Here is a 15908-nt window from a genome sequence, read left to right as displayed (position 1 = left end):
GCTAATTCTAAAGAACAGTATGAGAAACTGTTCCTTTTGAAAATGGACATGAAGTCAGTATACAAATAGGACAATAAATTATTTCATCTTCAGAGTGACTGCTTCACACAGTGTTAATGAACATGGACGACAGTTCAGCTACAGATGGAACGCACGCAAGGAAGGCTGGTGGAACATGGCTCTGAAAGCCAAGCAAGGTGGATCGACTGCTGGTGTATCTCGGCACCATTTCATGAGTGGCTTACTCTGTCCAACTGTACAAAATGGTGGTAAAACCACAGGTACCAGAAGTTCTTGGGTCCTGAAGCTGCTAAAGCAGCAATGCTAATGACATGACCACTTCCATAAGATACTCGTTTAACTTCCTATCACCAATTTATCAGCTGGTAGAGGATTTGAGATCCAAAGAAAGTAGCTACATCAAGTGTTATCTGCATTTATGTATTTTCAGGTGCAAGACATTAAGAGACAGACACCACTGATTTACTAAGTTTAGATGACACCCTCCACTTCAGTTACACAACTCCTCTTCAGCAGAAACCATGGAAGCCATGTGAACAGGATATGCCAACATGGAAAATGACCAGATTTTGTTTACACTAACTGCAAGCTGCTGGTAGTCCTACAAGAACTTCATCAAAAGTTCAAATGTCTCTTCTGTAGGCTCTTTAATCACAGCTGGCCCCTGATGAATTCTGTCTTCCTGACTAAGATTGTCTTGTCATTTAACTTTTGTTTTCTTTCAGACTTTTTTCCCCACATTTTCCCAATTGTTGAAAGCTGAGCAGGGATTTATCAAGCACTTCGCTTTTGTCATTCCCAGATGGGTCACATTCCTTCCATGCAATGGATGTACCAACATTTCCCAGTTGTTGCCTGTTCTGAAATGAGAAACACAGAGAAAGTCAATAAGGTTTATGCACAGTATACACTATACTACTTATAAAAAGATTTTTTTTAAAAGCTATTTCCTATATATTTCTAAATTTTAATTGTTGCACAAACCACACAGTTGTGGGATTAAAAGCACCAGAGGAAACAAATTACATTGTTCCTTTTACAATGAAACGGAAGAAAAACATGGACAAAAACATGCTTAAAACATGTTAGCTTCTTGGTCATAATCATAGAAGTTCACTAGTTCTCTCCATTTGTAATATAAGGTGCTTGGAGGCATAAAGTTCACTAAGTCAAGAACTGGAGGACAAGGCAAAGCCAAACCACAGGAACAGCTGTGCATCAAGTTATATTACTTGGTGGAAGGGCAAAGCAATTAAGAAATGAAAAGAAGCTGGGATTTTTATTGTTGGATTTAAAAATTGCAACAACTAGCACTAAGGTCCAAGAGTGCTATGCTCTATTAAAGCAACACAGGCAACAGAAATGGTACTAATTATTTATATGACAAAGAGCATCTAGGCCACTGAATTTAAAAAAAAAAGAAAATTGAAAAAATAACTGCAAGGATAAAAGCCACTGGCTTTACTAGTGAGTCTGGTGACCTGTAAACCGGGTTTTGGCTACAGAAGTCTGTTTTAAGGACAGCATATTTTCATTCTATTTTGACTAGTTAGCAGCTATTTCACTCACAGTTAACAAATCAATTGACAGGAAAAAAACAGGAATGCTTGCTGGGCATCTTAAAATTCACTACACCTACAATTCTGAAGGGCATCAGGAACACAAAGCAGGTAAGTTCTGTTTCTTAAGGAAGTACAATTTCTGAGTATTTCAGAAGATTCAGACAAAGTTTAGGTAGTTTTCATGTGTTAAGACTAACATATACTAGTTTGCAACCAGCATTCAAGGTAAGTTCCTGCTAGTACCTTACTTTCACAAATCAAAACAAAGCAAATATTTATCTACTGCTGTTAATAACAGAAGGAAACTTAAGACACACTACAGCAATTGACTGCAACGACACAAACATTCTGCACATACTAAAATATATAACACTTCAAGAATGTACAAGTGTCTTATCCTCGGTAGAAAAAAGCAAACTAGCATTTTTTCAGTTAGAAGTAAATACAGAAGCTTAGGGAAATAATGGTATATATTCAATGCACAGTTAAGATCTATCAAACTAATGGCACAGGTGCCACTATAGTGCATAACCAAACTGTTCTATCACAGAATTCCCTCAAACCTTTCAGCCATAATCCCCAGACAGGGAACTTCTTCACTGTTCCTCTCCACAGACGAGTGATCAAAACTGCTTCAGAACTCATACTAAATTCAATACCACTGACAGAAACAGCAGTAATTGGGCATATCATATTCAATGTTGCTTTAATACTTGTTTATTCACAGTCCATTTTGCACTAAGTATCCTGCACTGGTATAGATATTCTAAGCATGACATACCCATTGAAACCATAGTACCTACTATAAATTTTCCTGAAAAAAAAAAAAATGCTTTGCCATTTTCTGTGCTTCAGCATTTTAAGTGGTCACAACTAATACAAAACACAGTAGACATGAATTAGAAACTGCTTAGATCTTTCTCCCAGAAGCCTTACTGCATTCAGACACGAACTATTTAGACACACTGCACACAAAACCACATACCTGGTTCAGGAGGTCCCACGAACTTCAGAACTTCTTCAGACTTATCTGATGCTGCCATCAACTGCGTAGCTCAGAATTATTTATTCCCAATGTCCCCAATGGCTTTGTGTATGCTCCTCAGTCTCTTCCACATAAATCCTCTGCAATCCAGTAATACAGCAGCAACTCTGTTCATGAATAACTTTAGTCCATGGACAAAGAAAGTATTAAGAATATAATCCTCATCTATTGTGAAAAAACAGGTCTCCTTCCTCTCCTGGAACAGTTGGTGTGCTTCGTACCAATTGCAGCACTTATTTCAGCTTTTCTTCTGAAACCTTTTTTCCTGAGCAAACTGTATCCAATTCAGCAAAATATTCGCACATCAAATCATCCACCAGATTATTCCACATTAAAATGTTCAGCTGTGGCAGTATCCATATTTCAAACAATTCAGATACCCAGAGGCAGTAAACAACATGCTGCTTCTGTGATTCTTGAGATGTATTCCACATACTTCCAATAAGGAACAGGCAGAGATGAATTGAAATAGTTGTTGGCAAAAACCAGTGTAATAAATCCAGGCAAATGAAGGAAACTCCAGACATTTCATGTTGTTCCAGAAGGCTAGAACTCTGCTTGTACTGTGAAAATTACTATATAGAATGTGCCATCTAGAGCAGGTATCACATGTGAAAACCGATTTGGCTGATGACAGGTTGATCTTCCTTGTAGAACATGCAGCTCAAATAGCACAGCAAATCTATACAATTTATTAACAAATGTATGTTGCTGGGGAATTGCATTCCAGCTTGCAGAGATGTCCTAACACACATTAGCAGTAAGAGCTTTTGTGTAGTTGAAGCCCAAAAGACCAGCAAGAAAATGACTGAAAGTGCTTATAGAAACCTGTGGTAGTGCATAAAGATAGCAAGACCAAGTAAGATTACTTGGGGTCTGAAAAGGGAGCTGTAATTCAAGAAAAGAAGCCAACAAAGGCATAAAACTGAGGATAGGATCACAATAAAATAGCAGGAGAAAGAGGGAGCACTAGTAGTCATGATTACAAAAAGAGGAAGGTCAGGCAAGAACGTTACAATCAAGGAAAGTCAGTAGAGTTAAAGAAAAGATATTGAGAAAGATTTTTATTAAACACTAAAGCTAAGCAAATAATGAAGGTAAGCAAACCACTAAAAGGGGGTGAAAAATAATTCAAAGGAAAAAGTAGGCAACTGAAGTTTATAATTGTGGCCAACCAAAGTATGTCAGACATCAACTAAGAGATGGAGAAATTAAGTGTGACTCTCAAAGTACTACATCTAAGCATTTGGCAAGAAGATTAGAATACCAGGCAAACAGACTTAGTCCGGATTTTGAAGTGTTTTAAAGTTTAACACCGTTTAGTGTCCAGAAAAATATGGATTAAAATCTCCAGTACCACAAATAGAACAAGAAGGTGCTTTACAAGCTTGCCTCAGACAGTTCTGCTAGTTTAGTTGAAACTTGGCCCTCAGCAAACCCCTTCTTGCTGGAATCCTCACTGTCCTTCCTGAAAAGACCTTGTCAACACGTGAGCAACCCCACTCAGACTTTTTTTGGCTGTTCTCCCAGAATCAGCATGCCTTGGTTCTGATCCACAGCTTCCCCTATTAATCCAGTTCTGAATGTAACAAACCCAGACAAGCCATTGCACAACAGCTCTGACAAACATGCAGAGAGAATGTGAAAGATATGACACCTCACCCTTGATCTAGGCCAGGACAAGAAAAATGTTTCCCTGAAGGAAAAGGATGCCTTTGGTACCAACACAAAGCAAAAGTCTTGTGATATGTGCAAGACAAGCTGCTGTTCCAGGATATTTACCTTTCTGCAAGCAGGACAAAGTCCATTCTCATCAGTGCGGATACGATGCCAACAGAAACGACAGATTTGGTAGCCACAGGTGCAAGGGAAGAAGTTGATGTCATCTATTTCCAGAGGCTCCATGCAAAGAGGGCATTCCACAGGGTCTTCCTTAGCATCAGGGCTGCGAGACATCTTTATATGTTCGCAGAGCAGCAAAAGTTTATAATAACTTAATAGACCAAGAAGGTCAGCACTTGAAGGTCTGCAAGAGAAAAAAAAGTGATCAGTACTTCTGACGACCTCTCTTTCACACGTTTTTAATATTTCAGTTGTCCACTGTTTTCCTTCTCCCCACACAGGTCATCTACTATCACACAAGTACTTCTTAATAAACCTGAGTGTCTCTTCCTACTTATGAGTCACAAAAGTAGAACAGAAGAGGGTAAGGGTGATGCATCTCCCTGTCTGGATAGGCAATCACTTCTTCAGCAGTTCATCAGCCTATGGGGGTTTCAAACTGTACAGTTGTAAAGAAATGCTTAACAGTGCACACCATACATTGCTTCCAAGTTCTGTCAGAAGCTTTAAATATTGCTTTTCTTTAAGTCTACAAAACCAAAGTCAAACCCTTTAATGTAGGACTTCGTGTTTAAGATCAATTTATTCCATTGCTTAGAGACTTGAAACAACATTTAGGTCATCTATTCAGACTTTTCAGTAGGGTAACAGAATTATCAATCAAAACTAAAGAAAGCTTCTGACTCAAGAGGATTTGTTTCTTTTTCCATCACTTTTTGATCCAGATTTATCTCCAAAATCAGCCTGAGGACTATAGCATTAAGCAAGATTTGTCAGGTACATGGCTCTCTACATGTCAGACAACTTCCACCAAGTCCTTTATGCTTTTCATCAGCATCCAATTCGCACAAAAGTCCAAATATATATGCATGTGGTAAAAAAAAAAACACTAAGTTTTAACTTTAGAGTAGAGCCACAATAAACTATTTCTAGATCAGAATTTTGAGAAGAGCAAAAATTCAGATCATCATTTTCTTAACACACTTCACAAACTCAGTCATTCGAGTATGCTTCTATTCTTTAAGAATGCAGCATAAGAAAGTTACTTTCAGGCTGGCATATTCAATCAGTTTGTGGTGTTGAGGGGTTTTGTTTTCACACTGGATATTTGAAGTAGTATGTAATCACAGGAAGCTTTCTCAATCTGCTGTATGTACATGGGAATGAATTTAAGGGCAACAATAGAATGTTTAGTTAGACCTTTTGGAGAAGAAAAAGAAAAAATTAAAAATCACTAACTACAAACCCAAAAAACTAGAAACCACTGAAAATGTGACCAGAACTACTGGCTGGGTGGCCATCCTATGTGTAATGAACTACACTTCTTTACAAGAAGTGAGGTCTAGTTTTTTTTTTAAAAATCCAAAATGCTTTTTACAGCTATTCCTTTCCCAAAACATCAAGCATGTAATTTAACCACACACACAATCTGGAATTCCCTTTACTTTCCCATAAAGTTTTCTGTTGCATTTCTAACCAAAAAGTATCAGATCATGTACCAGGCAATCTTTCTGCAGGCTTTTAGAAGCAAGTGCATAAACAAATTCTCATATTCACCTAACTTGAGTAAAAGAAACATCCACTCCTGTGTTTGGAAATATGATGACTGAATGTTCTAAGAACAAACATTTAAGGGTTGCTTTCTGTATGTTACAGTGCTAACCTTACCCATCTTTGATTTGATACTTTTTAACAAACAGAAAAAAAAAACCCACCACAACCCAATCCTGTTCAGGATCATCTGCACTCTAAACCATACTTCCTTGGCTTGAAGTCTCTCTTGTAAAGCCCAAGAGGTTGCAGCTCAAGTAGGGATCTCCCAATTTACAGGACAGGATAAGTTTAGCAACAGTCCACTGTACTTGTCCCTGTCCTATCTCTTCAAGAACAAAAATTCCTCTGCAAGCAGCCAGGAGAGAACTCTGGAGAACAACAGAAGAACTCTGAAGAACACACAGCAGAGTATAAAGCTGTGTATGAGAATGGTCACATTATAGTTAAGGTAACCCGAGTTCACAGGCTAATACCAGCAGCCTTGACTAACTGCAACTATAGCCTCTGGGCACAAAGTGCAGATCTGGTAAACACACACCACTGGCCTAGAGAGAAAAGTTCCACTGGACACTCACATAGAAGTATGGATGAGAGAATAGATTTAAGATGTGGTAAGCATAGTTTCTCTATATGGCATGAACTAGCAACACTGTCCTCTGCCTGACCTTCACAATTATTAAAATAGAAAAGTTGAATACCTACAATAATACAGCAGCTTTTATTTTGTTATCTATGCTTCCATTGGTGTTATATATTTACAATTAATTTTGACAAGCTCAAAACCAGGTTCTGGGACCTTAGGAGTGTTTTCTACAGAGAACACTAGAAGAATCTGACCTGAAGGAAGAAAAGGATTAGATTGTTTGGGAGCTTTGTCTTGTTTTTAAGAACACATTTCTACTGGCTGAAGAGTGGGAGTGCCTATTAAAAGGCCACAGCACATAATTTTATTGCTTATTATGCAGGTAACTTAACACACTTTTCTACAGCAAGACTTAAATTTCCTGTAGACTCTTCACACTTGCACAGCAGCAAAACCATTACAATACAAAAACTACTTTAAACCAAAGCACGGGATAAACTGCACAGATTTTTTCCATTTTAGATTTGGATTTGAGTTTGTCACAGATCTCCAAACAATAGGTCAGTAAGCAGGCAGCATATCCCCTTCGACTGTGTACTCATTCCACTGCATGCTCAGCAGCTTTGAGCCTACTGAAACACGTCTAAATAAAGCTATACTAGACTAGTAAAGCTGTAGTTGAAAGTGCTGTTTTGAAGAAACTTCAGCCACCACAGTAAAAGTACTGAATTGCGAAGTTACTATTTGGAATCTCTGCTAAGAAATATCATCAGTTCATGTGAAAGAAAGCTTGACATATTAGCTAGTGCCTCTGGGATATGTAGACAAGCTCTAACAAAACTGCAACACGATTAACATTTATGAGCTGTTTAAGTTAACGCTAAGAGTTCAGCAGCTGCTAGCAATAATGCCAATAGCTTGCTTCAGTCAGCAAATGGCCCGTTATTTTACAAGGAGTAAAGAGCAGCTGTGTGCCATGTTTCTTGAATCTAAGAAAGAAACATTATTTAGTTACTATTTATTTACCAAGACCATTCCAGATAATTCAAGATTTACATCACAGGAAAAGTAACAGAGCAATGGCAAAAAAACAAGAGGCAGTGAGCATTACTTTCTGTTTTATCCAGAATATTTGGTCTTTGGGATCAAGTTCAAAACCATTAAATTAACAGCATCTCAGGGGAAAAACAAAGGAGAAAGGTTGTGCACATGTACATATGCCATATAAGCAGCTAGAATTTGTCCATATACTTTCCAAAAAAATGACAACTGCAATCCAACAGTGCTCCAGCAGGCTCCACATCCTGTTTACAGGAGACTGCAAAAACATTCATGCACACAGGGATGGAACAGTGGTGGACAATGTCTAACAGCATCTTTTTAATTCAGTGAATGAGCAATAGGTAATAACCATAATATAGAAATATACAGTTGTGTCGCATCCCTTCCACCACAACTAACAAGTTTTTTTCTTTTCAAAACACATATGAAAAATGAGAATAATTTTCATTAACTTTTAAAAGTGCTTACTTAGTGGATTTGACAGCTGTGTATAATCAGCTTCACTGTACAATTGTGTTTCTTTATGAAATCCTCCAAATTTTGCAGTCAGGAAGAAGAGTTCCTACTATTTGAGGGTACTCACCTAAACACAAATTTACTTCTAATAGATAGTGATTTCAGTCCTTTCAAGATAAAGATGCTGCCTATTCCTTTTTGACTGGAGGCGAGATTAGCTTCTAGCAGCTTGTCTTCCCTGTTTAATGTTAAAAGGTGTAATAAAAAAGAGGGAGGCAACGACTGAAAAAACTAGCTTGTAATCCATTCTTCTTCCTCAAGTGCAGAGATTTGAGATTTGACACACACCCACTCTGATTTCTCCATAGTAGATACCAGAACATCTTCACTTGCTGACAGTTCATTTTAGTAAACATGTACCTTAAAGCTTAAGTCCTCTGGAGAACAGCTAACTTGGATACAGACACTTCTTCCCCTCACACCATGGGCTGAACTCAGCCTTGCTATTTGCTTTAAGCCACTCAAAGTGTCGCAGACAATACCTGTTAAAATCTAATAATGAAAATCTGAGTAAAGGACTCTCATCCCAGAAAATATTTGGAGACTTAAGGCCTCTTTAAGGAAAAAATCCAGATACATGTTAGCTAATGTTTCACTCTAAGTTCAAACACACCTGACAAAGTGAAGCAGGTCGGAGTCTATGCAGCAAACCTTTAGTTAGGGCTCGTTATACTTACGCAAACAGAAACTCCTACTTTTTTTCATGGCCTTGGTTCTTTTGAAACTCATCAGTCTCCACAAGTCTCAAATACATAGTAGATGCTGTCTGCCTAACACCATGGGGAGGGCAGCCTCCAAGACCTAAACATTCCCACCCTGCCACAGAACTAGTTCCCTTTCCACACATCACCTCTGTGGTGATCCCAACACAGAAGCTGGAGGCAGAAAGAGCCTACAGTAGACTACAAACAGTAGTGCCAATGGGTTACCCCTTGCTGGAAGCAGGGGAGCAGCAGCAGTTCTGTCAGCACAGCTGGCACAGAGCACAGCAGAACAAGGCCCATGCTCAGACTAATTCCTCCTATCTAGTGGCTTTGCTTAAAGAGCAACCATGATCCCCCCCCAACCTCTAAATGTAAGGCAGGCTACCACTTCACTGCATCGCAGTGACCACTGGAAGGTTTAGATCCAAACTTTTCATATGCAGAGAAAACCCTGTTTTACTTTAAGCACACAGAACTGTGGGAAATGTAGTGAGTTAAGTCATCCGGGGCCCCACAGAGAACTCGTATGAGAGTTCACATATGCACATCCCAAATCATAGATGCATAGTCTGGTCATTAAAACACCTAGTCTTGTATCTTAAGTTATTCACACAATTTGGAAAACATCTGGGGAACTTCTCCAGGCCACCTCTTTGACCTGCTACCCTTCATTTTTATCATTTTTTGGAGCACTATACGAAGAAAGCAATCCCCTTCTCTCACCAACCCTTCCATCAAACTATGGCAATATTTTACAATAATCTGGTTACAAACACTGATAAAGGAGACAGCACAAATGCTGAAAAACAGGCTATGTTTTTTAAGTATTATGGTGCTGGTACTGACCGAGAACAAAGACACCTCATTGGCAAGCAAGCAGGCTCCTGAATTAATCCAAGTTAATTTTCATTTGAGACAGAGGGAAAGTTCACTTCCTACTTCTTTTTTCTGACCACACTGAACATTTAAAGCAAACTGCAGTACTAATTGCAGAATCACACCCAGTAATGGCATGGTCTGCTTTCTCTCATGTCTTTTCTCTAGAATAATGTCTATTACTTTACCTGTGGTCTGCAGTTACATTTTGATCACACTACAAACGGATAAGAAACGTAAAAGATGGACAATGTCCCACATGTTTAGAATGCACTACCAGAAATCAAGTAACTATCTCAGTACTTGCAAAAACAGTTAGACTGACTAGGATTATCCCAAAGTTATGTAGCTCAAAGAGATCACAACTGAAGTCCTCTGCTTGAAGCCTCATTGCATGTGCTTGGGGAGCTCACTCTCATGGTTGCAAACTTTGAATTCTGACAGCAATAAGCAGTTGCACCATTACTTGCACAAGAAGAGCAAATCATAACTATCGGTACTAAATCAACCCTCCATTGTGCCTGTGTGCATCACACAGACCCACAGAAGCTTGCACCAGCACTGTGAAGACAGACAAGAACCTAGGAGTAGCAACTCTTCAAGCAGCATATTCAGCAACACTGCAAAAATCTGCCTAACAATGTACTAGATATGTTTTGACCTAAAGCCCCCAAGGGACCCCAATAACAAAAAAAAAAAAAAAGAGGCAGATGACCCCTGCTAAATTGAAATTAAACTACTCATTCTATATAAACTCACTGTGAACACAAACTATTTCAAGACAGTTATGTAACAAAAAAAGTTATGTACCACAAAAAGATGCTTTTCTCTCATTTAAGCTGAACTAAGACTTGCTACTGCAACCTTATTGTTACAGGATTCAGAGCTTTTATGCATAAAGAGCTACATACATGAATGCCAAGTAAACAATTGTTTATTCAAATACAGAATCAAGGTGTTAACTTTTATTTAGAAAGAAAATAGGCCAAGTAAATTTCTGACACATTCATCCACAAGCACATAAAGCTTTGGATGCAATTAGCCAAGATGACAACACTATCCTAGCATCTAGGTCAACTCGCTCAATGAAATTAAAATTTAAAAATTAATTTCCCACATTCATATAGGTTAGAAATTGAATGCTGGTATTCTTTATTTTCTCTTTCTGCATGTCCTCATTCCATTTTTGTATAGTATCACTATATATAGACATGATATACCAAAAGCATTTGGATAACGAAATGAAATGGGCTATACAATTATTTCTTTAAATATTAAAAAAGCCTGTGTCACAGGCTACATACTCCAGCACGATTATTTCCTCAGGACACAAGCAGGAGTTGCTTGAACAACACACTGTTGTTCAGTATAGACATACCTATATAGTATATATACCTATACAGCAAATCATGTAACAAATTGTTGTCAAATAATGTTACAGGGACCATAACATATCATGCAAAAAATCTGCCAAAAATACATTCAGCAGTTCCTCTTAAACATTAAATAAGTCCATCTAAACTATCCTGAATTCCGTATCTCTCTCGTTACTGGGAAAAAGAGTGCTACACCATTTCTTGTCCCTTTTGCTTCAGAACATCTGCTGCCAGTCACCGTCAAAAAGAGGATCTTGATAGATCAGCTTGCCAATCATGCAGCAACCACAGACAGCTATTAAACTGGCTGTGTGAGGAATGGAGAGTCCTTATTCTGTTCACGCAGCACCCTAGCACAACACACTCATTCTGCAGTCAGACTACCTACACATCAGTGTATCCTTGTTCAATTTTTCCATATTGCTGTACTCTATTTAGTCCTTAGTTAAGTGATACTTGTAAAGCACTACCAGCATGGGAAAACTTATTCCATGTCCTAGTCTACCAGTTTTCTCTGTGGCTGAAGAGTAGCATATTTAACTGTAGAAGACTCACATTCTAGCACAAAAGCACTACCAGACAGTTGGAATAATCCTTTTTTTAAAAAAAAAAAACCTTTGTTTTTCCAAACAGGTGACCTAGAGATTAAAAGCTTTGTTGATCCATATAAAAGCAGTAATTTGTTTGCAATACAATACCACCTAATTGTAAAGGTGGTCACTGCCATAACAAAGCTTATTCAGTACCAGTGCAGAGCCCACAGCAAACGTGTTATGCTGTATGTTATGTTCTTTTCATAACATAAAAGTCAGTTTCACAAAAGTTACCAATATCCTTTTTTTTTCCAGTGCTTTTACCTCTGCAGATTAACCCCAGACACAGATGCTTCATGCTCAGATGTTGGTGCTATCCTGAGTAAATTTGGGGACTCTGGCTAGAACAGCTTTAAGCTTCAACTCATCCCATGTTGCAACCCCCTGAACCATGACTTTGCACTACTGAAGCACTTCACCCATTAATTTCTTATCCTTTTGCTGCCTTTTACTCATTGGCTTACAATCCCCAATTAAAAAGCAACTGCAAGTTAAAAATCTGAGGGCAAGGTTAACTTGTCAGCTACAAGGTGTATATTTTTCTATTGATAACTACTATATACATTGATCTACAACTAAAGAAAGCTTTTTTGTTTGTTTACACCAATGCAGAAAGTCTGCATTACCCATACTTAAGTTACTGCTTTTCAGTATGCATTATGTTCCTCTGTTTTTTGAGGCTTTGTTTCTCAATCCATTATTGCTGATAAATTTCTTAACTTCTTAAAGAACACAGCAATATGGAATTTTTAAACTAGCAAAGTGCACAGAAGACATAGAGACTCTTAGATGTGCTTGTAACATAAGACATTATGCTCACAAAACTTGAAACCAATTAAGTTATCTAAAAGTAGCAATGTTAACAGTAGGTTATATCTCCAAATCCTTCAAGGTTTCAGAACTAGTATAGCCTATCCTCATTTTCCTTTCTTGAGGGTAAAAAAAGAAATTTTTTCACCTTAAAAGAACTGGTTCCTCCAGTGAAAGTGAACATAAAATTGAACTAGTAAATTAAAGTGATATGGCCTGTGTCTTTAAGAAAAGTTGGTACAATGAGTGTATAGATTTCAGTTCTTGAGCTACTGAGCTCTAATAGTATAATTAATGCTAGAACTCAGTACTAGTATCAAACAATGCATAATGATTACACGTTGAATATGCTTACTACTAGAGAAAATGATAATTTTAGGAAAAAGGATCAATAAGTAGAAGACTTAAATTATAACTGATTTTAATGGGGAAGTTGAGCAAACAAACTTGAGACATGATCTAAAGACCAATTTAAAACTTAAAGAAAAAACAGCTTAACAACCCAAAGCACACAACATGCTGCCTAAGTCACCACACTTGTGCTACCCTTTGCACAGCAGTTGAAGCTGTTCTCCTCCTCTCCTGTGCCACATCTCAGCCCTCTGCCTGTCTTCTAAGCAGCCCTCTCACCACTCACTTTTCATCAGTCTCCCTGCGTCATTCAATCTCTTCATGTTTTCCTGGGATGCCTTCATCCAAAAGACAAAGAAAACCACCGTTCTCCAGGCTTCTGGCTACTGGAGTTTTTATCAATCTGTTTCTTTCTTCACTGAAGAAGATAGGTATGAAAATATTATTCCATAATGAAAGCTTCTTGTGCTAGCTTGTATTAGATTGCATACTTAATAATAATGGCCAGTATTCCCAGATCCAATTATAAAAGAAAAGCTCAGCTCTGAGGAGCTCCTCAACCTTTAAAGAGACACGACCCAGAAATTCTCACACACAGAATAAATCATCTCATTTGAGGCTGCAAGACTGCATTTGAATATAACCCAGTTTGCAACATCCTGCAGACAGCCATCACCTGGATAACTTACCACAAGGACTTATTTTTGACCTTCTGCTATAACTGTATTACTTCATATATTACTACTGGTCTGATCTGAAAGAAGGCTTGAGGAACGAGAGCCTTATTATCACTGAAGTACAATCTAGCACAGAGCACCATCAGTGCTCAGAAGAAAATGTATACATTTTTTAATAAAAAACTTCCATTAAAGGAGAGCTCAGGTTTTACATTAAAAAACCCTCCCATTTGCATTTTCATGATGCAGCACCAACAGGACTGCTACAGTATCTTAAGAATCCTCGCCTGCCCATCAAGCTGTACTCAGTAATTAACACTTGAACTACCAGTGCAAAAACCTTGTAACCCGTTTTCTTATTAATTCCTGGACATTCGTGTTATCCGAACTAAGGAAAAAATACACATTTAAACCTCCTGCAAATGGATCTCCAGAGATTTTTTAATTATTAAATACCTTCCTCTATAGCAAAAGAATTATCTAATTTTTGTCCCCGAAGAAGCAGTTACAGCAACCATATCTTCCACAGAAAGCGTAACAAAGGAAAATGCCAGTGAAGCTAAGGTGCACTTAACACATTAATTTTTTCTCCTATGATTTTTTATGAAAACAAGGATCTTGGAATGTTAAAATTTATCACTATATTTTCCTCTTAGGGGAACAGTATCCAATAGCTAACACACACACTCCTGAAATTATCTGCAGCGGGGGTGGGGGGAAGGGGAGAAGCACAAAAAAGGGGGATAAAAGCTGATCACAGGTACTCATTATAATACATGGTGCTGTAAATGAGAAAGACACACAAGTATTAATTTTGTCCATAAGAATTCCAAATATTGTAGAAAATAAGACAAAGTGGAAGAATTAATGACCACAGGCCATGGCTTCTTGTCTCTACTTGCCAAGTACCTCAGGAACCTTGCAAATTCCCTAGCTCTCCTTTATGGATGTGGCTGAGTTGCCACAGCAATATTGTCACAACAAACCTGAAAAGTATACCAGGCATATATCAATATTACTAAAATTCCCTCACACAAGATACGTTGCCAAGCAGTAATTTTTCTATTTATATGTAAGCAGGGGGGACTGGGCACCCCACCTGCCTTGCTTCTAAGAGTCCCCTTGAACAATTTTCTTAATTCTACACTGCTCAAGGTGCTTTACTTGAACAGAAATAGTACAACTGAATATACTAGGTAAGTCTTCTTCCACATAATCAAGACATGAACAAAATTCAAGAACTATTCACTCTGAAGCATAATAACTAAATACACTTTAGGCCTAGAGAACAGGAGATCAAGCCAGTGTTAGCATCAACCCCTCAGTTCCCTTCAGAAGCATCCTTGAAATTAGGAAAACAGACTAAAGCACCAGAAGATCTGGAAGAGAACACATTAAGTAATTATCAAAGCTCCTTATGTACGTGTTTAAAAGTTATTTAAAACAAACTTTGAAAAATGGATTATAAATTACTTAATGTTGATTGTTTTCTCCTCACATTCTCAATTAAGGTGTATTTATCCTAGGCTTCAACTATTGCATTTGTTGAACACTTTCAAAAGAAAACAAAAGGATATGTTGACCTTTAAATATTACAGACAGACATATTGATATAAATATTAAGACTTATTCTTCACTTCTCAAGTAACTTCAAACTACAAACATGAATATATCAGCCTATTATTGTCTTCTTAGCAACAATGGTACTACATCTCCCATGTTTTCCCATAAACGCATGAAAGAATACAGACTTTTTATTTGGATTGGAGGGGAGAGAAGCACCAAAACACGTGTGAGACTCAGAAATCTGCACAGAGAAAGCCTTAAAGAGCTGATCAATAGGTTCTGGATGAGCAGTGATTGCAGCTTGAGTACTTCTGCTGATCAGGGAATAATGCAAAGCACTGAGCTCCGAAGAATAAAAGCTTGGTCAAAGTCCATGCTCTCCTCAGAGCCCACAAAACTGTCCTCAAATTGACTGGCAGCTGATGCTAGAGATTAGCTGACTGGCCATCTGACATTAATTAAAAAAAAAAAAAAATCAAAACTTAAATCACATTACATTTCTGTACCCAAAGGTAGGAGCTGTAGTGCAGCTGCCACCATTGGTCTGTGTAGGAGAGAGTGCAAGGAAAAGTGCTGGAGCAGTAACAGCTTCTTTGGTTTGTGGTTTACTCTATCAATTTTTTTGCACTACAGTTTAAGATATTTCCACGTCTGAATCAAGTACTTTGTCTTGTAACAATTCCAGTTACACACAGTCACACTATGACAGTTGTTTTTTCTTTAAACAGGTAAATCAGCAGCAATTTCTCTTCATCTATGTCACATCGTAG

General features: G+C 37.9%; 1 protein-coding gene across 8 annotated transcripts in view; it reads right to left on the bottom strand.

Annotated features, from left to right (window-relative positions):
- CNOT4 (CCR4-NOT transcription complex subunit 4) overlaps nucleotides 1-15908 on the bottom strand; it is a 77445-nt gene that overhangs the window by 38515 nt on the left and 23022 nt on the right. For all 8 annotated transcript variants that reach the window (XM_030462769.1, XM_030462793.1, XM_030462756.1 and 5 more), the window contains exon 2: nucleotides 4411-4654. In XM_030462769.1, coding sequence (XP_030318629.1) covers nucleotides 4411-4584 — 174 coding nt within the window. In that variant the 5' untranslated portion in view covers nucleotides 4585-4654. The remainder of the gene's footprint in view (nucleotides 1-4410; nucleotides 4655-15908) is intronic.

The sequence above is a fragment of the Calypte anna genome, chromosome 1 (genome assembly GCF_003957555.1).
Source record: "Calypte anna isolate BGI_N300 chromosome 1, bCalAnn1_v1.p, whole genome shotgun sequence".
Classification (NCBI taxonomy): Eukaryota; Metazoa; Chordata; class Aves; order Apodiformes; family Trochilidae; genus Calypte; species Calypte anna.
Note: the sequence above shows the minus strand (reverse complement) of the source record. Positions and strands in the feature narration are given on the sequence as shown.